At 51.5% G+C, this 23035-nt stretch overlaps 1 protein-coding gene across 1 annotated transcript in view; it reads left to right on the forward strand.

Annotated features, from left to right (window-relative positions):
- Nucleotides 1–23035, forward strand: part of cdh13 (cadherin 13, H-cadherin (heart)) — an 89732-nt gene that overhangs the window by 20840 nt on the left and 45857 nt on the right. The window contains exons 2-6 of the mRNA XM_030367290.1: nt 3000–3123; nt 12104–12315; nt 13417–13530; nt 16924–16929; nt 17237–17389. Coding sequence (XP_030223150.1) covers nt 3000–3123; nt 12104–12315; nt 13417–13530; nt 16924–16929; nt 17237–17389 — 609 coding nt within the window. The remainder of the gene's footprint in view (nt 1–2999; nt 3124–12103; nt 12316–13416; nt 13531–16923; nt 16930–17236; nt 17390–23035) is intronic.

Below are 23035 nucleotides of genomic sequence, written 5' to 3' on the forward strand. Positions count from 1 at the left end.
CCACCTCCGCCACCAAATTCTGGTCGGTCGTAGGGCAACAGTCTGGGAATAAATCCAGGACTTGCCCTCCTGGACTGGTCTAACCCCCCCTGGACCGGTCTAACCCCCCTGGACAGGGCTAGCCCCCCTGGACTGATCTGGCCCCCCTGGACCGGTCAAACCCCCCTTGGACCGGTCTAACCCCCCCTGGACCGGTCTAACCCCCCCTGGACCGAGCTAACCCCCCCTGGACCGGTCTAACCCCCCCTGGACTAGTCTAACCCCCCCTGGACCGGTCTAACCCCCCCTGGACCGGTCTAACCCCCCCTGGACTAGTCTAACCCCCCCTGGACCGGCCTAACCCCCCCTGGACCGGTCTTACCCCCCTGGACAGGGCTAGCCCCCCTGGACTGATCTGGCCCCCCTTGACCGGTCTAACCCCCCTGGACCGGTCTGGCCCCGCGGTCTCTCTTACGGGTGCTGAGGTAGACCTACTGAACTGATCTCTGCTGGTCCACGTGGTGAACATGCGACCCAGAGTCTGATTCTGCATTCAGACCGTGGTAATGGAAGATGTGAGGGAGGAAGTTGTTCTAAGCAACGCACAATTACAAACACAAAGCAAACAGAGGTTTCATGGGTAGAATGTTTTTCCATTTATATTTCCAGAGACGCATCGAGCTCCTTGAATTGACCTGAAGGTATCAAGGCTTCGCTTTAGTAATTATTAATGATCACGTGACGTCGTAGAGGTTTGTGCTGCACACAGGATGGATTGCGTTTGGAGATTCAACTCTTCGGTGGATGTTAATAAACGTTTGATCAGATTCTCCGTGCGGCCCGACCGTTAGCAGGTCCCTCCATGGGGTCGAGGGGGGGCTGGTGGGGGTCGGAGTGTCTCACAGCATAAACCGTGAGTGAAGCGTTCAGCCAGAGACGGGGAGGTCAGGGGGTGGAGAGATGTGGATCGGTGTATTGGTTTGGGTGGGCGAGAGAGCATGACACGCTAAAGAGAGAGAAAGAGAGAGAGAGAGAGAGAAGTGACAGGAGAAGAAAGAGGGAGCGAGCGAGGAGGAGGAGGAGATAAAACAAAGAGCAGGAGCAGCAGGAGGTGAAGGAGGCGTCCAGGGGTTGATTGAGGTCAGGCCTGAGGTACGGGGACGCTCGATAAGGAGAAAACCAAACAACACACCTCAATACTGAGGCTGACCTCCCTGTCGCCGCGGTGATACTCCCCCCCCCCCCCATCCACCCCCTATTCTTATCGGACCACTCCCTGTGAGCGATGCTGAGCCGATAGACTTGTTCCTGCAGTGTGGTGAGGTGGGATCAGCGTGGGGCGGGGGGGGGGGGGGGCAGACCGGATCGCGTAGGGGGGAAACTGGATTTGTTCTCCTGAAGAACATAAGTGGATCCAGCTCAGTATTGTTGTTTGTTATTGTCGGATTCCTGGAAAGCCAAAGTGTCTCAAACAGTCGAATTAGTTTGACCTTTCTGTTGACCCAAGGCTCTCACTCCCTCTTCTCAATCACACACACACACACACACACACACACACACACACACAAACACACACACACACACACACACACACACACACACACACACACACACACACACACACACACACACACACACACACACACCTTTCTGTGTTTAATAGAATACAGGTTGTACGGTACACAGAGTTCTATAAATAACACCTGTGGCTGCAGGGGTATGAGTCGTAGGGTTAGTGCAGGGCAGGTATATAAATACACCAGCATACGCACACACGCACACGCTCTTACACACGCACACGTTCTCAAACACACACGCACGCACACCCTCTCACACACGAACACACACGTTCATGTTCTCAAACACACAAGCACACGCATGCACATCCTCTCAAACATGTACACACATTCTCAAACAAAAATGCACGCACACACACGTGTTCACATAGTGGCAGAGATCATGGTCTCCACGGAGATGTTACATTACCCTGTCGCTGTACACCTGATTTGGAAGTGAAAGATTCACCCTTTTGGCCCTTCCTCTCTCCCCTACACCTTTCCTCTGTACCTCCTTCTCTCTTTCTCTCCCTCCCTCACTCTCTCCCTCGCTGAGCCTCTCCTCCCTCCCTCACTCTCTCTCTCCATCCATCTCTCTCCCCCTCTTTCTCTCTCTCTCCCTCCCTCCCTCTCTTTCTATCTCCCTAGCCCAGCCTCTCTCCCCCTCCTTCTCTTTATCTCCCTAGCCCAGCCTCCTTCTCCTTCCTGCTCTCCCCCCCTCACTCTCTCCCTCCCTCCTTCTCTCTCCCCCTCCTTCTCTCTCTCTCCCTCCCTCCCTCCCTCCCTCCCTCCCTCCCTCTCTCTCTCCCTCGCCCAGCCCCTCTGCTCATTGGCTGTGGTTGTGCTGCTCAGTGAGCCAGCGGTCTGAGGTCTGTCCTGAGGAGTGATACCAGATGATCCTCCTCACCTCCGCTGACCCCTTCTCTTCTCTTCCTGCATCAACCCACCGCTGGAGGCTCTCTGATCAATACTGCCATTGATCAGAACCGTTCAATATGCTGGGGGGAATCTAAAGTTACAGCGTTTAGAAGAGCAACGGGAACGTGGATTTTATAGAGGTGTGCATGGAACTGATTGGTTGTTGGACCTTCTGATGTCATCAACCAGATGAGATATAATCAATTTAACTTTATTCGAATACCACCTCTGGAGCAGAACAACAACACAAGCTGCTCTGGGGGTGGAGCAACAAGCGGCCGGGAGACAAGAGGGGCGGAGTTAAGTTGGAGACGACTCCTTCAGACCGAGGGGTTGGGATAGGGGAGCTCTCAGGGTCTAAGATCAGGGATTTCAGATATGGAAGCTCTCGGGGTTAAAGGCCAGGGGTCATACAGATAAGGAAGCTCTCAGGGTCAAAGGTCAGGGGTCATTCCGATAGGGGAGCTCAGGGGTCATCGATGTTAACGTCAGTGGTGGACCTCAGTGTTCTACAGTACTTGACCTTTGACCCTGCTGTGTTCCCAGATGTTCCATGGCCAAGCCCAGGAGGACCGTGGAGGGGGCAGGGCCTGCATACCTGGCTTCCAGGTGAAAAACTACCAGCTGGACTACAGCGGAGCCTTCAGGAAGGACCGGGCCCTGGCCCAACGTGAGTCACTGACCTCCTTGGGGGGGGGAGGAGAGGAGAGGAGAGGAGGAGACATGAGAGGAGAGGGGAGGGGAGAGGACAGGCAGGTTGGGTGTTGTCTGTCCGCACTTAAACTTCTTCACAGCTATATTTGTTGTTTTCTGTACCAAGGATGTGCATTTTCGGTTCAATCTAAAAAATGCACACACACACACACACACACACACACACACACACACACACACACACACACACACACACACACACACACACACACACACACACACACACACCCCTGACGCTGTGCAGAGGAGCTGATGAGGTTCCCCCCCCCCTCCCCGCCCCTCACAGTGTGTTGTTCTGCCCTCCTGGTTTACTGGGGAGATTGGACTGGGGGGGGGGGGGGGGGGGGTAATCGGGGGAACCAGCAGAGCGAGGAGGGGGTGGAGGAGTTGGGAGGAGGAGGGGAAGAGGTGGTCAGCGGAGCTTCAGCGTGCGGTAGCAGTGGTTCTATTGAGGTGTCTGCTGCACACACGCCCTCTCCATGGGGGGCCAGGTGAGGAGGACACACACAGACAGATAGGCGGACGGACAGACAGATGGACGGACAGACAGACAGACTCACAATAACATGGCACACCGCCTGCTCAACCAGCCGTTGAATGTTTGGACTTCTCCCTGTGATGAGTTGTTGCTGTTTTACTGGGTAACTGCCGGCTTTGGTCTGTTGGCATTTGTTTCTCTGTGTCTCTGTGCCTGTGTGCGCACTTGTGTGTGTCTTTGTGTGTGTGTGTGTGTGTCTTTGTGCGTGTGTGTGCATGTGTGTGTTTGTGTGTGTGTCTGTCCCCCCCTCTGTCCCCCTCCTCATCTGAATGTCATCATGTGGTTTGGTAAGAAAAGATCAAACTTGTTTATTAATCCCACAGGAGGTCTCTATCCCCAAACACACTGAACATCTATCCCCACACACACTGATCATTAAATATCTATCCCCACACACACTGAGCATTAAACAACTATCCCCACACACACACACTGAGCATTAAACATCTTTCCCACACACTGAGCATTAAACATCTATCCCCACACACATTGAGCATTAAACATCTTCCCCCACACAAACTGAGCATTAAACATCTATCCCCACACACACTGAGCATTAAACATATATCTCCACACACACTGAGCACTAAACATCTATCTCCACACACACAATCCCTATTGGTACTGATCTGAATCCAGGCCATGTGTTTCTATCCTCTATCGTTGATTACCGCTGCTCTTCAGTGCCACTCATAAGAGTGATGGCGTTAAGGTTGTCATTTGATAGGCTGCCCAATCCTGTTGGGATACGTGTGTGACTGTGGGATTAAAGTGTTTAATAATTCATCTCCTTTTAGTTCAACACATGAAGGAAACAGGACTTAGGCCCCAAAGTAGAACTGATCGATCAGCGCTGACAGCCTGTTGACACCCCCAGCAGTGAACTACAGTTCCCAGAAGCCCCTAGCAGACGAGGCAGGGGGAGGGGCCTGTGCGGCTCTAGATTGATCCTGACATGGCGGCTCCTCAGGGGGTTGTTCAGCTGCCCGGGCCCCTGGGGGCACGGTGATGGATGAGAGAAACATCAGGGAAACATCAGGGGGCCCAAAGAGACCTGAGACGGAGATAACCCAGACTCACTTACAGCACACACACGCACACACACACACGCACGCACACACACACACACACACACACACACACACACACACACACACACACACACACACACACACACGCGCACACACAGACACACGCACACACAGAAAGATACACACGCACACACAGACACACGCACACACAGAAAGATACACACGCACACACACACACACACACACACACACACACACAGACACACGCACACACAGAAAGATACACACGCACACACACACACGCACACACTGAAAGATACACACACACACGCACACACAAATAGACACACACGCACGCACGCACGCACGCACGGACACACACACACACACACACACACACACACACACACACACACACACACACACACACACATCTAAAACAAACTTACAACTCGCACGTGTGACACACAAAACTTGTGTGTCACACGTGTGTCCCATGGGACACACAAATACACATTGAGACATACACATCAAGGCATAAAGTACACACGCTCAAATAGTCAACACACACACACAAACAAAGCCTCCACAAGGGAAGCCTCCCGCCCACCTCAGTGGGCCTCTGTCTCCCAGAATGCATCAGGGCCGACTATTAATGTGCCCCCACCCCTGGCTGTACTTTAAATTCAACCATAAATCAGATGAGCTTTTTGACAAATGACTGTAATTACAGACAGGACCATTAGTGTGTGTGTGTGTGTGTGTATGTGTGTGTGTGTGTGTGGGGGGGGGGTTAGGGTGGGGGTGGGTTAGTGTGCAGGTGTTGTATGAATATGCATGAGCAGTGACACACTAATGCACACCATTATGCATAATTTTGTGTGTGCGATTGTCAGTGTTTGTAATAACACAGTTTAAAAGAACGGCGCAAGGTAACGCCGTTATTTTTTCAGTAACAGGGTAATCGAACTAATTACTGTTTCCGTCGTTACACCGACATTACCGTTACTGTACGTTAAATGCGGTGCGTTACTATGAATTGATTGAATAAACTGCGTAATCCGAACGCACCCCTGGCTCCAAACACAAACTGCTAGTGAGGAGACCGACCGACCAAGCAAATTAAAATTCAATTGGAAGTATATCAGGGCCTTTAATGGGCAGTTCAACGATTTAACACATTAAGACCAAGTAAAAACAACTCAGAAAAATCGAAATTCTTTGACATAGAGCAACTTTTCTTTTAACAGTAACGCAAATAGTTACTTTCCTTGGTAACTAGTTACTTTTATTATAAAGTAATTCAGTGACTAACTCAGTTACTTTTTGGAACAAGTAGTGATTAACTAAAACAAATTACTTTTTTAAAGTAGCGTTCCCAACACTGGCGATTGTTTGTCTGTGTGTGTGTGCGTGTCGAGGAGGGATTGCTAGTAGTGGGCGCGGTGATTGAAAAAAGTAAATAAACAAATACACAAATAAATAAACAAGGATCTCATCCAACGAACACATGGAACCTCAAGGACCTGTCTCTACCGTCTCACCCCTACATGTTCCTTAATGACATGTCTCTGTACTTTATAACCCCTACCTGCTCCTTAAAGACCTGTCTCTTTACTGTCTAACCCCTACCTGCTCCTTAATAACCTGTCTCTGTACTGTCTATCCCCTACCTGCTCCTTAATGACCTGTCTCTACTGTCTAACCCCTACCTGCTCCTTAATGACCTGTCTCTGTACTGTCTAACCCCTATCTGCACCTTAATGACCTGTCTCTGTACTGTCTAACCCCTACCTGCTCCTTAATGACCTGTCTCTACTGTCTATCACCTACCTGCTCCTTAATGATGGGTTGATGTGTTTTTAAATCTCTTACAAATGTATTGCTCTCTCTCTTTCTCTCTCGCTCTCTCTCTCTTTCTCTCTCTCTCTCTCTCTCTCTCTCTCTTTCTCTCTCTCTCTCTCTCTCTCTCTCTCTCTCTCTCTCTCTCTCTCTGTCTCTCTCTCTCTCTCTCTCTGTCTCTCTGTCTCTCTGTCTCTCTGTCTCTGTGTGTGTGTGTGGTTTAACATTCTGGGTCCAGAGCTCCAAGGTCTCTGATCATCTCCGATCTGAAGCATGTTTAATTTAGCGTTGCCTGTTAGCAACAAGATGTTCTGAATTAAGGCTTTGAAGGAATTTAGGGTGCACATTATTTTGGGGATCATATATAAACTGTCAACATTGATATGATGTTCTCCTCCCCTTCGCTGCCCCCCCCCCCCCCCCGGATGGATCAGGTGTTTCATCGTTCTAGCTCTGTCGTTTTAGCGTAGATCTTTAGAGAGCAGAGAAGCGATTTTTTCGAGATGAGAAAAGCAGTAATTATCTGTTTTATTTGAGCAACGTTATCTGAAGAGGATGGAACTTGTCTTCTATCAGAGCTAAGATTTTGTGGACCAGCGGACGAGCAGCTCCGGCGGGGGGAGCTTGGCAGCTCAGCTCAAGGAGTAAAATCCCTGTTTCCGCCGGAGCTGCCAGACTGCGGCCGAGCTCCCCCCGCCGGAGCTGCCGGACTGCCGTCGAAGCTTCGGCGGCAGTCCGGAGGAGGAGACATGGAGGAGAATGGGATCGTACTTCGGAGTACGATCCCTTCCGCCGGAGCTGCCGGACTGCCGTCGAAGCTTCGGCGGCAGTCCGGAGGAGGAGACATGGAGGAGAATGGGATCGTACTTCGGAGCTGAGCTGCCGGACTTCCGCCGAGCTACCCCCGCCGGACTGCCGGAAGTTCAGCTCCCGGAGTACAACCACCGGAGCTGCCGGACTGCCGCTTAAGCTTTGGCGGCAGCTCCGGCGGGGGTAGCTCGGCGGCAGTCCGGCAGCTCAGCTCCCGGAGTACAATCCCTTTCTCCTCCATGTCGCGGTTCAATATGGACTTCAGAGAGTCAAGGCCAAAGTTCCTTTCCCCCAATTCTTCTCAACCATGGCTGAGATATCCCCCACTACGAGTCTTTACTTGTTGTGGAAGTACCAGAGTCGTTAGACGCAGTCTTTATGATTCATAATATTATATTATATAGATATAGAGCTCCAGGAGTCCGCACACGGCAACAATCACTTCTCCTCCATGCTGTGCTTCTCTCTGACAGCTCATTGGTCAATGGGCATCTCATTTGCATTAAGGCTACAGACACCAGAAACAGCGCATTCTGAAGGGACTGGAACAGAGGGGAATAGCTGTAAGCGAGATTTTCTTTCCTAAAAGCTAATTCCAGCAAACAGCTTAAAAAACATGTTTTCTGGAACTCGTATACTATGTTTACTTGTTGGGAAAAGACCATAATATGTCTCTTTTAAGGTCAGAGTCAGGGCTAGTGTTTGGTCAGGGTAAGGGTCAGGGTTAAGGTTGTTAGGGTCAGGGTTATGGTTTTTAGGGTCAGGGTTAGGGTCAGGGTTAAGGTTAAGGTCAGAGCTAGGGTTATGGTCAGCGTCAGGGTTAGGGTAAGATTCAGGGTTACGGTCAGGGTTAAGGTTTTTAGGGTCAGGATCAGGGTAAAGGTCAGGGTCAGGGTTAAGGTTGTTAGGGTCCGGGTTAGGGTCAGGGTTAAGGCCCGGGTTAGGGTCAGGGTTAAGGTTGTTAGGGTCAGGGTTAAGGTTATTAGGGTCCGGGCTAGGCTTAGGGATTGAGCTGTAGTGGATGATGGGGTGCTGCTTTGTGTTGTAAGCAACACCAGGCCCTTGCAGTCAGCGGTGAGGCTGGGTGCTCACTGAAGCGTGTTCCAGTCGGAGCTCTCCCCTTCTGCTCTTATCTCTTTGTTTAGCGCAGAATAGGATGTTCCCGATGTGTTTCTCTACGTCCCCCCTCACTGCCGTGGGACGGGGCTTTGGGTCCGTCCCTCTTGGGTCTGGTCCCTCTAGCCTCACCTGTCATCTTAGTCCCATTAAATATCTTCTTTTCTCCTTTAATCATGTGTTCGCCTGACAGGAGTGTGTCAGCAGTCATGGGCTAAGTGGGTTCTTCCGAATGTGGTTCTTCAAAAGTGTCTCTCTCTCTCTCTCGTTCTCCCTCTCGCTCTAGCTCGCTCTCTCTCTCTCTCCGTCGTGCCAACTTCAGACTGCCTCTCTGCCAGCTCCTTTCCAGCTAAAAATAGATTTGTTTTGTTATTTGGATAAATAACTCCAAAGTAATTACCAGCCTGGAGACTTAAGCATCACAGGTCTGTCTGCTGAGGAGAGAGTATGAGCAGCGGACAGACAGACAGACACACACACGCACACACAGACGCAGACCCACAAACACAGACAAACACACAGACCCACAGACACACAAGGACACACACAGAGACAAAGAAACACACACACACACACACACACACACACACACACACACACACACACACACACACACACACACACACACACACACACACACACACACACACACACACACACACACACAGACAGAGACACACTAGCTGTACGGGCCCATTACCTGTTGCACATTAGAGGAGTTGATCTCTCTGTGTTCTGTAGTAGCGTTAGATGCTGTGGGGCGCGGGTCGTTAGCGTACCGGGTCGTTAGCGTACCGGGTGGTCAGTACGGTATGGACCGTGCCCAGAATCATTTTCCACTAAGAATGCGGCAACCACAGTCGACCAAAGTACCCCGATGACCTTGTCATGGATACCAGCATCAGTCAGACTGGGGGAGGATGTCATTGCCACCTCTCCCATGGTTGTCAGAATGTGTGTGTGTGTGTGTGTGTGTGTGTGTGTGTGTGTGTGTGTGTGTGTGTGTGTGTGTGTGGATGTGTGTGCGAGTTTGAGCGTGGTGTCCTTGTTGTTGGACGTAAACAACATGGACGCGTCCATGTTGTTTACGTCTATGGAGGAGGCGTCCATGTTGTTTACGTCTATGGAGGAGGCCTCCATGTTGTTTACGTCCATGGAGGAGGCGTCCATGTTGTTTACGTCTATGGAGGAGGCGTCCATGTTGTTTACGTCTATGGAGGAGGCGTCCATGTTGTTTACGTCCATGGAGGAGGCGTCCATGTTGTTTACGTCTATGGAGGAGGCGTCCATGTTGTTTACGTCTATGGAGGAGGCATCCAGGTTGTTTGACGTCTATGGAGGAGGCGTCAATGTTGTTCACGTCTATGGAGGAGGCGTCCATGTTGTTTACGTCTATGGAGGAGGCGTCCATGTTGTTTACGTCCATGGAGGAGGCGTCCAGGTTGTTTGACGTCTATGGAGGAGGCGTCCATGTTGTTTGACGTTGGTCACATGCTCATATTATCGTCATTTCACTTCTTTGAGGTGAAACACAAATTCAATTTAAATCGCACAGCCGTCAAAATTCATTCATTTCCCAGAGACGAATCAAAGGAGTGACGGGTTCTCCTCCTGCTCACTGAAGGGGTCGAGGAGACGCAGCCCGCTCTGAATGGATCAGTTAGCATCGCATTTACACAACTGACACGTCTGTTTGTTCACTCTCATTCTGTTCACTCTCTCTCTGTTCACTCTCACTCTGTTCACAACAAAGTGAGTTTATCAATAACTCTGTTTCTATCCTCCTCATCACCCCTACTTCCCTCCTCCCCCCCTCCTCCCCCAGCGATGAGGAGGAAGGAGCAGACATTACAGCTCATCAGAGCCTCTCAGAGCAGCCATCTTTTAGCATTAGCGTTTCTAATAGACAGATGTCCGACTGACGTAGATCTCGCTGACGTAGAAGTCCTGCTGCTCTTTCTATTGATCCCCTCTTCCTGTTTGGGGAAATAAAGCATCTGTCTTGGGTGGAGCTCAGAGGGAGCGCGGTGACGGAGGAGACGGAGTAGAGGAACACAGCGCAGGAGGTTGTTCTGTAAGTCTCCACCTCAGGCATCTCCGCTCTGTTGAAGCGCTTTGAGCTCTGAGAACACAGAGGAGTGTGGGGGGGGGCACTGAGAACACAGAGCTAATGACTGGGGGGGGGGGGGGCTCTGAGAACACAGAGCTAATGAGGTGGGGGGGGCTGAAACAAAGCCCTGAATTACCCTCGCGCTGCATAATCTGTTTTCAAGTCTGCGGTTTTTAAGGACAAACCGGAGTTCAGAGCCAGAGATCCACACAACCTCCTTCCAACAGAGGAGGCGTCCGAGAGACGCAGCACACAGCAGCTCGGGTGGTGTTAGGAAGGAGCTGGGGGCCGCTCCGCCTTCATACAGGGAGGTGGATCAATGGCCCCTATGAAGGCTTGTGTCTCACCCTCAACCTTCTGTTCATCCGTTCACCAGCAGACCTCAGCCCCTCACAACAGCTCAGGTCTTCTTCAGCTGGCGGAGAATAACCCAGAATCACAGCTGCTGCCGCAGAGCTTATGACCTTCTATTGAGTCTTAATGAGGAGCTTGCATATATGGTGAATACAGATACGTGTCCTTTAGGAGGGCCCGTTCGAAGCAATGAATTTATTTAACAGCACACGGCCTTTGCCTCCATGACCTAGCAAAGAGTGAAGATGGAGCATATCCTCTCTCTCTCTCTCTCTCTCTCTCTCTCTCTCTCTCTCTCTCTCTCTCTCTCTCTCTCTCTCTCTCTCTCTCTCTCTCTGGGATCATACAGTTCTTCTCCTGAGCTGCTGATACCTTTAGGGTTAGCTCCTCCTCCTCTTACTGTGTAGCTCCTCCACCTCTCAGTATGTAGCTCCTCCTCCTCTCAGTGTGTAGATCATACTTGAAAAAAAACATCACTGACTGCCAACGCATGAATGAAAGTACAAACAAGATGGGACAATAGTGCTTAACCGCAACTTGTATTGCAACAAACTAGAAACCAAAAAAAAAGCGAAGTGCCGGCTTGGCACAGCGTGAGACTGCCTAGTGGTTGTAATGCGGAAGTGGGATGCGTCAGCGGGAGCAATCCATCCGACATCGTGGTAGGCGTTCCTTTATGCCCGATGTCACGCCCACAATCCGTCCGCGGCGGAACAGCCAGCCTTTAGGGGAAACAGAGCGGAGAACACTGTCTTACTGCCCCCTTAATTGCGTAAAACAGGTCATTAAGGAGCAGGTAGGGGCTAGACAGTACAGAGACAGGTCCTAAAGAAGCAGGCTGGACACACACAGGTGAACGTATTCAAGGCGTGCGTCTGTGTGTGTGTGTGTGCGTGCGCGGGTGTGTGCATGTGTGCGGATGTGTGTATGTGTGCGTGCACGTATGCGTCTGTGTGTGCGTGCTTGCGCGGCTGCGGATGTGTGTGTGTGTGCGTGTGCGTGTGTGTGTGTGTGGGTGTGTGATGGTTGCCAGGACTATGGAGCCCAAGGCGATGGACCGCTCAGGGAGCGGAGAGATAAGGACAGGATGAACACGATCAGAGTGATGGAGGACTAACGCTGTGTGTCCCTCCAGTGGCGTTTGACGACTGCGCGGGGAACGAGGACGTGGCGTTCCTGGTGTCCCACGCGGACTTCGCGGTGGACGAGAACCTGAGGCTGGTAGTCCGGCAGGACGTCCCATACGGCGGTCCCGTCACCATGGCGGTCCACGCCGCAGGGTCACGGGCGGATGACGTCGCCGCGGTGGAGGTCAAAGGTCGACCCCCCCTGTTCACCCCCACCCAGGTGAGTCAGGGACCCTCTGGATGGTTCGGTGGAGGAGGGAGGCGTACCTGCGTGTGTGTGTGTACATGCGGGGGGGAGGAGGGAGGGAGGCGTACCTGCGTGCTTACAGACAGACGGTTCTCTGCTGCAGGTCATTACCTCCACAGGTGAGACGGACGGAGGGGATCCTCCTCAGTAGACAGGCTCTGCCTCCATGCCCTAGCACAGAGTAAAGATGGAGCATATCCCCCCTCCCACCCTCTCCCTCTCTTTCTCTCTCTTCCTCTCCCTCCCTTTTCCTCTTTCTATCTCCTCCCCCCTTACTCTCTCTCTCTCTCTCTCTCTCTCTCTCTCTCTCTCTCTCTCTCTCTCTCTCTCTCTCTCTCTCTCTCTCTCTCTCTCTCTCTCTCTCTCTCAGCAGCTTAGGAGAAAAATCTGTATGATCCCTTTAGGGTTAGCTCCTTCTCCTCTTACTGTGTAGCTCCTCCTCCTCTTAGTGTGTAGCTCCTCCTCCTCTTAGTGTGTAGCTCCTCCTCTCAGCGTGTAGCTCCTCCTCCTCTCAGCATGTAGCTCATCCTCCTCTCAGCCTGTAGCTCCTCCTCCTCTCAGCGTGTAGCTCCTCCTCCTCTCAGTGTGTAGCTCCTCCTCCTCTTACTGTGTAGCTCCTCCTCCTCTCAGTGTGTAGCTCCTCCTCCTCTCAGCGTGTAGCTCCTCCTCCTCTCAGTGAGTAGCTCCTCCTCTCAGCGTTTAGCTCCTCCTCCTCTCAGCGTGTAGCTCCTCCTCTTCTCAGCGTGTAGCTCCTCCTCCTCTCAGTGAGTAGCTCCTCCTCTCAGCGTTTAGCTCCTCCTCCTCTCAGCGTGTAGCTCCTCCTCTTCCTCAGCGTGTAGCTCCTCCTCCTCTCAGCATGTAGCTCCTCCTCCTCTCAGCGTGTAGCTCCTCCTCCTCTCAGCGTGTAGCTCCTCCTCCTCTCAGTGTGTACCGTGTGTGCTTCTCTCTTCCTCCTCTGGCCCCTCTGGTTCAGGGCTCATGAGCCAGGACCCCCTGAGACCCTGGAGGACTGCAGGGACCCCTGACCCAGGAGAGGGTCTCCTCAGACTTACCTCTCTGCTCCTCTCTCCACAGGACGTCCTGCGTCCGCCCCAGGTCCCGGGCTCCAGGGCCAAGAGGTCCCTCCTGGTCCCCCCCATGATGGTCACTGAGAACCAGAGGGGCCCCTTCCCAAGAGTCATCGGCAGGGTGAGCGCCCCAGGGCCGGTCTGGGGCTTGGGACCCAAGGGTCTGTGGCCCCTAGGGTCTGGTCTGTAGCTGGGGACCCAAAGGTCTGGTCTGTAGCTGGGGACCCCAAGGTCTGGTATGTGCCCCCCAGGGTCTGGTCTGGTCTGTGGCCCCCAGGGACCGATCTTGGGCCCCCAGGGTCTGTGGCCCCCAGGGTCTGGTCTGGGGCCCCCAGGGTGCGGTCTGGGGCTGATTTTGTGTTGTCCTAAAGAGTTTGAACAAACTGAGCCATGGAGCCTGAATGATGTGCAGCAGTGAGGGGGGGATCCAGCCGTCGAGGGCAACCCGGTCGTCGGGGTTGACCCAGTCTTCGGGGGCAAACCGGTCGTCTGGGGAGACCCGGTCGTCGGGGGAGACCCGGTCGTCAAGGAGACCCGGTCGTCGGGGGTTGATTCATCCAGCGATTTGTTGACAGAAAGAGTAGCAGAAGTCTCTGACCTCGGTCTGTGTGTTTGTGTGTGTGTGTGTGTGTGTGTGTGTGTGTGTGTGTGTGTGTGTGTGTGTGTGTGTGTGTGTGTGTGTGTGTGTGTGTGTGTGTGTGTGTGTGTGTAGTCTACGTATCTATGACACTTTAGTATTCTAAGTATCTATAGATTAATTCTCTATTAGTATTTACATTCACAAATGATTGTTAAAAGGAAATCTTTTTACCGTCACCAGTCTTTTCACTTCAAAATCCACGGCCAATTAAATCTCCCCACTCAGACCTCAATCCCATGATTGGCTGAGGAGACGGCGGTCGTAAGGGGTTGATTAGTCCCTCCATAGCTCGGACCAATCAGAGGCTGGTAAATTATTCCAGTTGTTTTCAGTAGCCCTCCTGGCCCTGAGTAATAATAAACACACATAAATACATATGCATCCATATACACACACACTCACACCCCGCACACATACGCACACACATACATACACACAAACAGGTCAGCTACAAGGGTGTACCTACATCAAACATGCACACACACACACACACACACACACACACACACACACACGCACACACACACACACACACGCACGCACGCACGCGCGCGCACACACACACACACACATTCACATACATACTAAAACAAACACACGCACGCACACAGATACACGTGTACACACACACACACACACACACACACACACACACACACACACACACACACACACACACACACACACACACACACACACACACACACACACACACACACACACACACACTCACACACACTAGCTGTGTGCGTGTGTTTTCCATTAAAGTCCCTTTTGTCTTGCCTTGGCACCAGTCTTGCTACTCAGAGGGTGTGCGCACGAGGGTAAGCCAAGTTTCAACTCAACAAACAACAAAGGAATAGTAAAGGAGCTAGCTTACATTAGCACACATCCATAAGTAACCAGATAACTGCTCCTCAAAGAGACTGTGGGATGAGGCTTTATGTGTCTGGAGATCAAAGCCCTCCCAGGGTTCAGATGTATTATTTACCCACACATTGTCACACACACACAAACACACACACGCACGCAGGCACGTAGGCACGCACGCACGCATGCAGACATGCACGCACGCATGCAGACATGCACGCACGCATGCATGCACACACACGGAAAGAAAGCACCAAACTTAACACCAATACCAACTTCTGTCATCAAGTTCACAACCAATCATTTCATCCATAATTGATCCTCCTTCCTCCCTCTCTCTCCCCCTTTCTCTCCCTCTCCCTTTTCCTCTCCCTCTCCCCTGCCCTTTCCCCCTTCCTCTCCCGCTCCCTCTACCTCTCCTCCACCCTCTCTCTCTCTCTCTCTCTCTCTCTCTCTCCCTCTCCCTCTCCCTCTCCCTCTCTCTCTCTCTCTCTCTCTCTCTCTCTCTCTACATCTCTTTCTCCCCGCATCCCCTCCACCTTCCAAGATGACTGTTAAGCCAACTACAAACCAATCTCAAATTCCACCTTGGCTGCAAGAATGGTCCCCCAACCTGTGTGTGCGTGTGCGTGCGTGCGTGCGTGGCTCGTCAAAACAAACATTATTATAGGAATATAAAGACTATCTCTCCATGTGGGGGTTGAGTAGAGCAGAGTGAGACATCAGAGTGAGACATCAGAGTGAGGCAGGCTAGTGAGACGGCAGAGTGAGACATCAGAGTGAGACATCAGAGTGAGACAGGCTAGTGAGACGGCAGAGTGAGACATCAGAGTGAGACATCAGAGTGAGACATCAGAGTGAGACAGGCTAATGAGACGGCAGAGTGAGACAGCAGAGGTAGACAGCAGAGTGAGACAGTGAGCCATTGTTACCTTGGTGTCGTGGCTCTTACGTACTGACTTGTCCAGGTCAAACTAATCAACTGAAGATCCAGTCTAGGTTGATGGGTCGAGACTTTAATCAGATGGATCTGATTGGCCAGTGGAATGATAGATTTATAATTGAATACCTAATCTGAGAGAGAGAGAGAGAGAGCTACATTAGCATACATCTCATTAGCTCGTTATCAGACAGCGGACAGGTCTGGTCGTTGATTGATTGACTATAATTGCTATCGGCGGGAGGTTAAACGGTGTCGTTATTCCGGAGCCGCTCGGCCGTAACGAGGAGCTGAACAAACACGTTCAGAGGCTGAGGGTTCAGTGATGACATTCTCACATCCTCCACTGAACACACTGAACACAGAGCAGATGTTACTGCTGAGGACTACTCCACCTCCAGGTGAGGACTCCTCCAAACACTGTCGATGGAGAAGTGAGTCGACTGGATCAGGAGCCTTCATGTTGGACCCAAACGTCTTCTCAACGCTCAGAGAAACAGAGTTGTTGTTGAAGCACGCAAGTGTTTCACAAACGGCTAGCCAGCAGAACGTTCACATGAGGAGCGGAACGCTGGAGCTCCTAGAGTCCAGGGTTCACCTCACCTGTACCTAACAGGTTCACCGCACCTGTAACTAACGTGTTCACCTCACCTGTACCTAACGTGTTCCCCCCCCCTATACCTAAAGGGTTCATCTTAGAGCTAACGGATTCACCTTAGTGCTAACAGATACACCTCACCTGTACGTATACATAGGTTCACCTGCACCTAACGGGTCACCTCACCTGTAACTAACGGGTTCACCTTAGTGCTAACTAACGGATTCACCTTAGTCCTAGCTAACGGATTCACCTTAGTCATAGCTAACGGGTACACCTTATTGCTAGCTAACGGGTTCACCTTAGTGCTAATGGGTTCACCTTAATACTTGCTAACGGGTTCACCTTAATACTAACGGGTTCACCTTACTGCTAGCTAGCGGGTTCTCCTAAGTGCTAGCTAACGGGTTCCTGTGTTTCTGTCCACATGTTCCTCGCTGGCTGCTCGCCGTTCTGTCGATGGCAGGCTCACGTGAGTACTCTCCTTATTCACATTATAATACTTTTCTTATCATTATCATACGCTGAAACACAACTGAACCCTGAGCCAGTTGATGTCAAATCAAAGATTTTATAAAACCTTACTCATCCCAGTTTAAATTCTAGTGTCACAGCAAAAAGAACAGATACAAATTAAAACTACAACGAAATGAATACATAAAAAATATCATAAATACGCAATAAATCTGCGGCAACCTGGGGAGGACTCCTCCACCACCAGCTGAGAGACTCTGAGTGTGTGTTTGTGTGTGTGTGTGTGTGTGTGTGTGTGTGTGCAGGTCATGTCCCTGGAGCAGCAGGGGAAGCAGACCTTCCACCTGACGGGTCCCGGGGCGGACCAGGACCCCCAGGGTCTGTTCTCCATCGCCGCAGAGACCGGGGTGGTCTCCGTCAGCCGCTCCCTGGACCGCGAGGCCTCGGACTCATACCAGGTCAGATTCCCAGCATGCACCGCTCCCCTCTTGGGCCTCAATCTGACCCTCGACCTTTTTCACAAATCGACAACCATCGCTACATAACATCAGGTCGTCCTTGAGGCTGACCCTGAGGCTGACCCTCAGGCAGACTCTGAGGTTGACCCCGTGGTTGACCCCGAGGTTGACCCCGAGGTTGACCCCGAGGCTGACCCCGAGGCTGACCCCGAGGCTGACCCTGATGTGCTGGATTGGTTCCTCAGCCTCTCTCTAATCCAGTTTCCTTGCTATGTCAGAGGAGAGGAAGAGGCTCCTGCTGTTCCTTCGGTTCTTTATGGTTCTCTGATGGAGGGCAGTTCTCCTAACATGGAGTTGATTTGGTGTGCCTGAGAGGGAAGTGGAGCTGGACCAGCAGAGGCCAGCCTCCACCGCAATGGTCTGCTGAGGGTTGGAAGCTCTCTGCTGGGGTTTGAACTCTGGATACTAACGCTTGGTCGTCTTGATGTTAGTGTTTGGTTATCTTGGTGCTAGCTCTTGTTTCTTGTTTCTACCTCTCCTCTGTGAGGAGCCTCTGGTTCTGCCTACTTTTTTCCGTGGCAGCGTGTTGGTCCAGCTCTGGCGAAGAGCCGGATCAATAGCGCCGCTCAGCTCCCCTCGATGCCTGACGTGTCGGGGGGGGGGGGGGGGGGGGGGGGGCGATACTCTGCGCTAACGCCTGTAACGGCCCCAGCTGGGCAAGCCGAGAAACTCCCGCTCCCCGCTGGAGTTATTGATCCTGTTTGTGCCTCAGACACACATCAGGACACACATGGAGGGCTGTGGATTAAGTTATGATAGCACCAGCTTCTGTTGCTCATTATATGCAGGGGATGCAGTGGCATCAAATAATTGAATGCAATGCAAAGAAAAATTTACATAACACCAAGCTGCTAAATGAAGCTTTCAAAAGATAAGAATAACTTAAGCAGCAGAGAACATTTAGCATAAAGGAGACGGGAGGCAGTGACTACAGTCCCTGGGCGCCACGTGGGATCCAGAGAGTCAACATTTACCCTGAGACAACAGGGCTGAGGGCACTGGCTCAACACTGCCTAATGGCTGACATTATTTTTCGTTTAAGCTCAATTAGGGAAAAATTAATGCTAATGAGATGGATATTGGAGGGAGAGGGGGAGGAGGGGGGAGGGAGGAGCTCTGCTGCCGTGGCGACGGTGGCGATGGGACGCTGATGGTTAGGGACAGAAGGAGAGGTCCTGTGGAATGGTTGATGAAGTCGTGTTTACACAGACTGACCTGCTGTAGGTCAGACTAACCCTAACCCCAGGGTTCAGAGCTGGAGGCCGTGCTGGGACTGGCCCCGCTGGCCGTGGGATTCACTAACCCCAACCCCGCCGCCCCCTCCACTCCAACCCCACCGCCCCCTCCACTCCAACCTCACCGGCCCCTCCAACATAACCCCAACCCCAGTGGCCCTCCACCCTGACCCCTCCACCCTAACCCCGCCGGCCCCTCCACTCTGACCCAAACCCCGCCGGCCCCTCCACCCTGACCCCTCCACCCTGACCCCTCCACCCTAACCCCGCCTGCCCTCCACCCTGAACCTAACCCCGAGGCCACATCTCCCCCTACCCTCAGCCCCCCATCACCCCCCCTCCCCCCCTACCTACAGAAACAGAGCTATAACATCGGAGCTATGGCATGAGAGTTATGACATCAAATGCATATACAGAGCTATGACATCAGAGCTATAAGGTGTTTGAAACAGAATTCCACATCCTCCACTTTAGGTTCTCTTTCGTAGCACCCGCCTAGACGCCTTCTCTCCCTCTCCTCCCCTCGTTCTCGCCCTCTCTCTCCCTCTCCTACCCTCTCTCTCTCTCTGTCTCTCTCTCTCTCTCTCTCTCTCTCTCTCTCTCTCTCTCTCTCTCTCTCTCTCTCTCTCTCTCTCTCTCTCTTCCTCTCTCTCTGTCTCCCCCTCCTCTCTTCTCTGTCTCCCGCTCTCTCCCCCTCTCTCTCTCGTTCTCTTGCTCTCTCCCTCCCTCTCTCTCTCTCCCTCTATCTCTCCCTCTCCTTCCCTCTCTCTCTCTCTCTCTCTTTCTCTCTCTTTCTTTCTCTCTCTCTCTCTCTCTCTCTCTCTCTCTCTCTCTCTCTCTCTCTCTCTCTCTCTCTCTCTCTCTCTCTCTCTCTCTCTCTCTCTCTCTCTCTCTCCTCTTAATTGGCTCCTCATCCCTCAGCCGGCGCTCTGTGTTCTACAGCCTGTTAAAGTCGATCTCCCTAATTGATGTCGTTTGCTGAAATGAAAACATCCATTTCACTTTCCAACAAATGGTTCCTAACAGATTACTTATTTTAATATTAGTTTTTAAACCGATACTATTTATAATTCATACCAATTCTATTCCAATTTATCTGTGTCGGTTCCTCTAATCTCGTTTGTGCGGGGAGATGAACAGTTTGAAGTGGAGAAGCTGACTTAGCGTTTAAACGTTGACGTTTTACCCATCGGACGCTTTGGGCCGGTAATCCTTTCAGCTTCAACCGCTTCAAATATCTGCTTCAAATAACCGTGTTTCCCGTGTTCACCTCGGTGACTGCTTTCACCGCGACGGAGAGAGTGAGCTGATCTCCTCTGCGCTCACCTCTCTCAGCTCAGACGGCTTTGTAGAAACCTCCAGGAGATCTGAGGCGTTTGACAACATCCCTGCGTGCTTCTCCTGGAGCGGCTCTGAGGAGAGGAGCAGAATGAAGCCGGGGGGTTAGAGCCCTCCAGGGGTTTGACGCAGCGTTAACGGTTCAGTCCGTGGCTGGAGCTCATCTGAGCCGACCTGAGCTGACCTGAGCAAAACTGAGCAGAGGCTGCAGGAAGGAGCTCTGCATTGTCCTCTGCAGGAAGGAAACGGGCCAACGGACGGCAGGTCACTGGTTAACTAGTGATGTTAGGTCACTGGTTAACTAGTGATGAGATGTTAGGTCGCTGGTTAACTAGTGATGAGATGTTAGGTCACTGGTTAACTACTGATGTTAGGTCACTGGTTAACTAGTGATGAGATGTTAGGTCACTGGTTAACTAGTGATGAGATGTTAGGTCGCTGGTTAACTAGTGATGAGATGTTGGGTCACTGGTTAACTAGTGATGAGATGTTGGGTCACTGGTTAACTAGTGATGAGATGTTAGGTCACTGGTTAACTAGTGATGTTAGGTCACTGGTTAACAAGTGATGAGATGTTGGGTCACTGGTTAACTAGTGATGTTAGGTCACTGGTTAACTAGTGATGAGATGTTAGGTCACTGGTTAACTAGTGATGTTAGGTCACTGGTTAACAAGTGATGAGATGTTGGGTCACTGGTTAACTAGTGATGTTAGGTCACTGGTTAACTAGTGATGATATGTTAGGTCACTGGTTAACAAGTGATGAGATGTTGGGTCACTGGTTAACAAGTGATGAGATGTTGGGTCACTGGTTAACTAGTGATTTTAGGTCACTGGTTAACTAGTGATGAGATGTTAGGTCACTGGTTAACTAGTGATGTTAGGTCACTGGTTAACAAGTGATGAGATGTTGGGTCACTGGTTAACTAGTGATGTTAGGTCACTGGTTAACTAGTGATGATATGTTAGGTCACTGGTTAACTAGTGATGAGATGTTGGGTCACTGATTAACTAGTGATGAGATGTTAGGTCACTGGTTAACTAGTAATGTTAGGTCACTGGTTAACTAGTGATGATATGTTAGGTTACTGGTTAACTAGTGATGATATGTTAGGTCACTGGTTAACTAGTGATGAGATGTTGGGTCGCGGGGTTAACTAGTGATGAGATGTTAGGTCACTGGTTAACTAGTAATGTTTGGTCACTGGTTAACTAGTGATGAGATGTTGGGTCACTGGTTAACTATTGATGAGATGTTAGGTCACTGGTTAACTAGTGATGTTAGGTCACTGGTTAACAAGTGATGAGATGTTGGGTCACTGGTTAACTAGTGATGTTAGGTCACTGGTTAACTAGTGATGATATGTTAGCTCACTGGTTAACTAGTGATGAGATGTTGGGTCACTGGTTAACTAGTGATGAGATGTTAGGTCACTGGTTAACTAGTAATGTTAGGTCACTGGTTAACAAGTGATGAGATGTTGGGTCACTGGTTAACTAGTGATGAGATGTTAGGTCACTGGTTAACTAGTAATGTTAGGTCACTGGTTAACAAGTGATGAGATGCTGGGTCACTGGTTAACTAGTAATGTTAGGTCACTGGTTAACTAGTGATGAGATGCTGGGTCACTGGTTAACTAGTGATGAGATGTAAGGTGGGATGGGGGTCATTCAGATCAGTCCTCTGCATCGCTCCGCAGCCAAAGCTCCCATGTTGCACCTACTCAGCTGTGGCCAATCGGTGGGCTTCGCAGTCGACCCATAATCCTCCCACTGTTTCCCCAGGGAAGGGGTGAGGGTGCGGGGGCAAGGGAGGAAGGAGGGGAGGGGGAGGGAGATATTGAGAGGAGAAAGGAAAGGAGGGGTTAGGGAGTGATGGAGAGGCGAAGGAGGTAGGGGAAAGAGGAGGGAGGGTAGGAGTGAGGGAGCGACAGAGAGGAGGGAGGGAAGGAGAGTGAGGAGGGAGGGAAGGGGTGAGGGAGTGATAGAGAAGAGGGAGGGAAGGAGAGTGAGGAGGGAGGGAAGGGGTGAGGGAGCGATAGAGAGGAGGGAGGGAAGGAGAGTGAGGAGGGAGGGAAGGGGTGAGGGAGCGATAGAGAGGAGGGAGGGAAGGAGAGTGAGGAGGGAGGGAAGGGGTGAGGGAGCGATAGAGAGGAGGGAGGGAAGGAGAGTGAGGAGGGAGGGAAGGGGTGAGGGAGTGATAGAGAGGAGGGAGAGTGGAGGTAGATGTGAGAGAGAGGAGAGGAGGAGGCAAAAGAGGGAGTTCATGGTCCAAGGCCATCACAGGCTGTGTGTGGGAGGGTTGTGTTTTGAGGTTTGAGGTGTGTGAAAATGTGTGTGTTTCTGTATCTGTGTGTGTGTGTGTGTGTGTGTGTTTGTATACACACACAGAGATTCCCGTAGCCCCCCCTTACAGGGACCACACACACACACACACACACACACACACACACACACACACACACACACACACACACACACACACACACACACACACACACACACACACACACACACACACACACACACACTAACAATTTATTGTAGCTACATGTAAAGACACAGGTTGGTACATCAGAATGTTCTGGACCAGTAATGTCAGCGTGCGTCTGCGGTATTCGGTGCCTTTTGTACTAAGAGCAGCACATCACTGAGCGGCTGCAAGGGTTGAATGGAGAATCTGATGAAGGAATGTTTTCTAGCATTACCATAAGTAGAGCTCTCTGGCTCCCCCTCCTCTCTCTATCTCCACCTTCTCTCCATACCTCCCCCTCCTCTCTCTATCTCCCCCTCCTCCCTCTTCTCTCCCTCCGCTCTCTCTCTCCCACTTCTCTCTCCATCTCCCCCTTCCCTCTCTATCTCCCCCCTCCTCTCTTTATCTATCCCTCTCAGACTCTCAGAGAGGGAGGGGAGAGAGAGAGACCACAGTGACGGATGTTAGACACAGAGGGATGTTAACAAAGTACAGACTGAGCGCTCACAGCCTGGCCATAGAAACAGGCCGACATAAGAG

This window comes from Gadus morhua, chromosome 9 (genome assembly GCF_902167405.1).
Source record: "Gadus morhua chromosome 9, gadMor3.0, whole genome shotgun sequence".
In the NCBI taxonomy this organism is placed as follows: Eukaryota; Metazoa; Chordata; class Actinopteri; order Gadiformes; family Gadidae; genus Gadus; species Gadus morhua.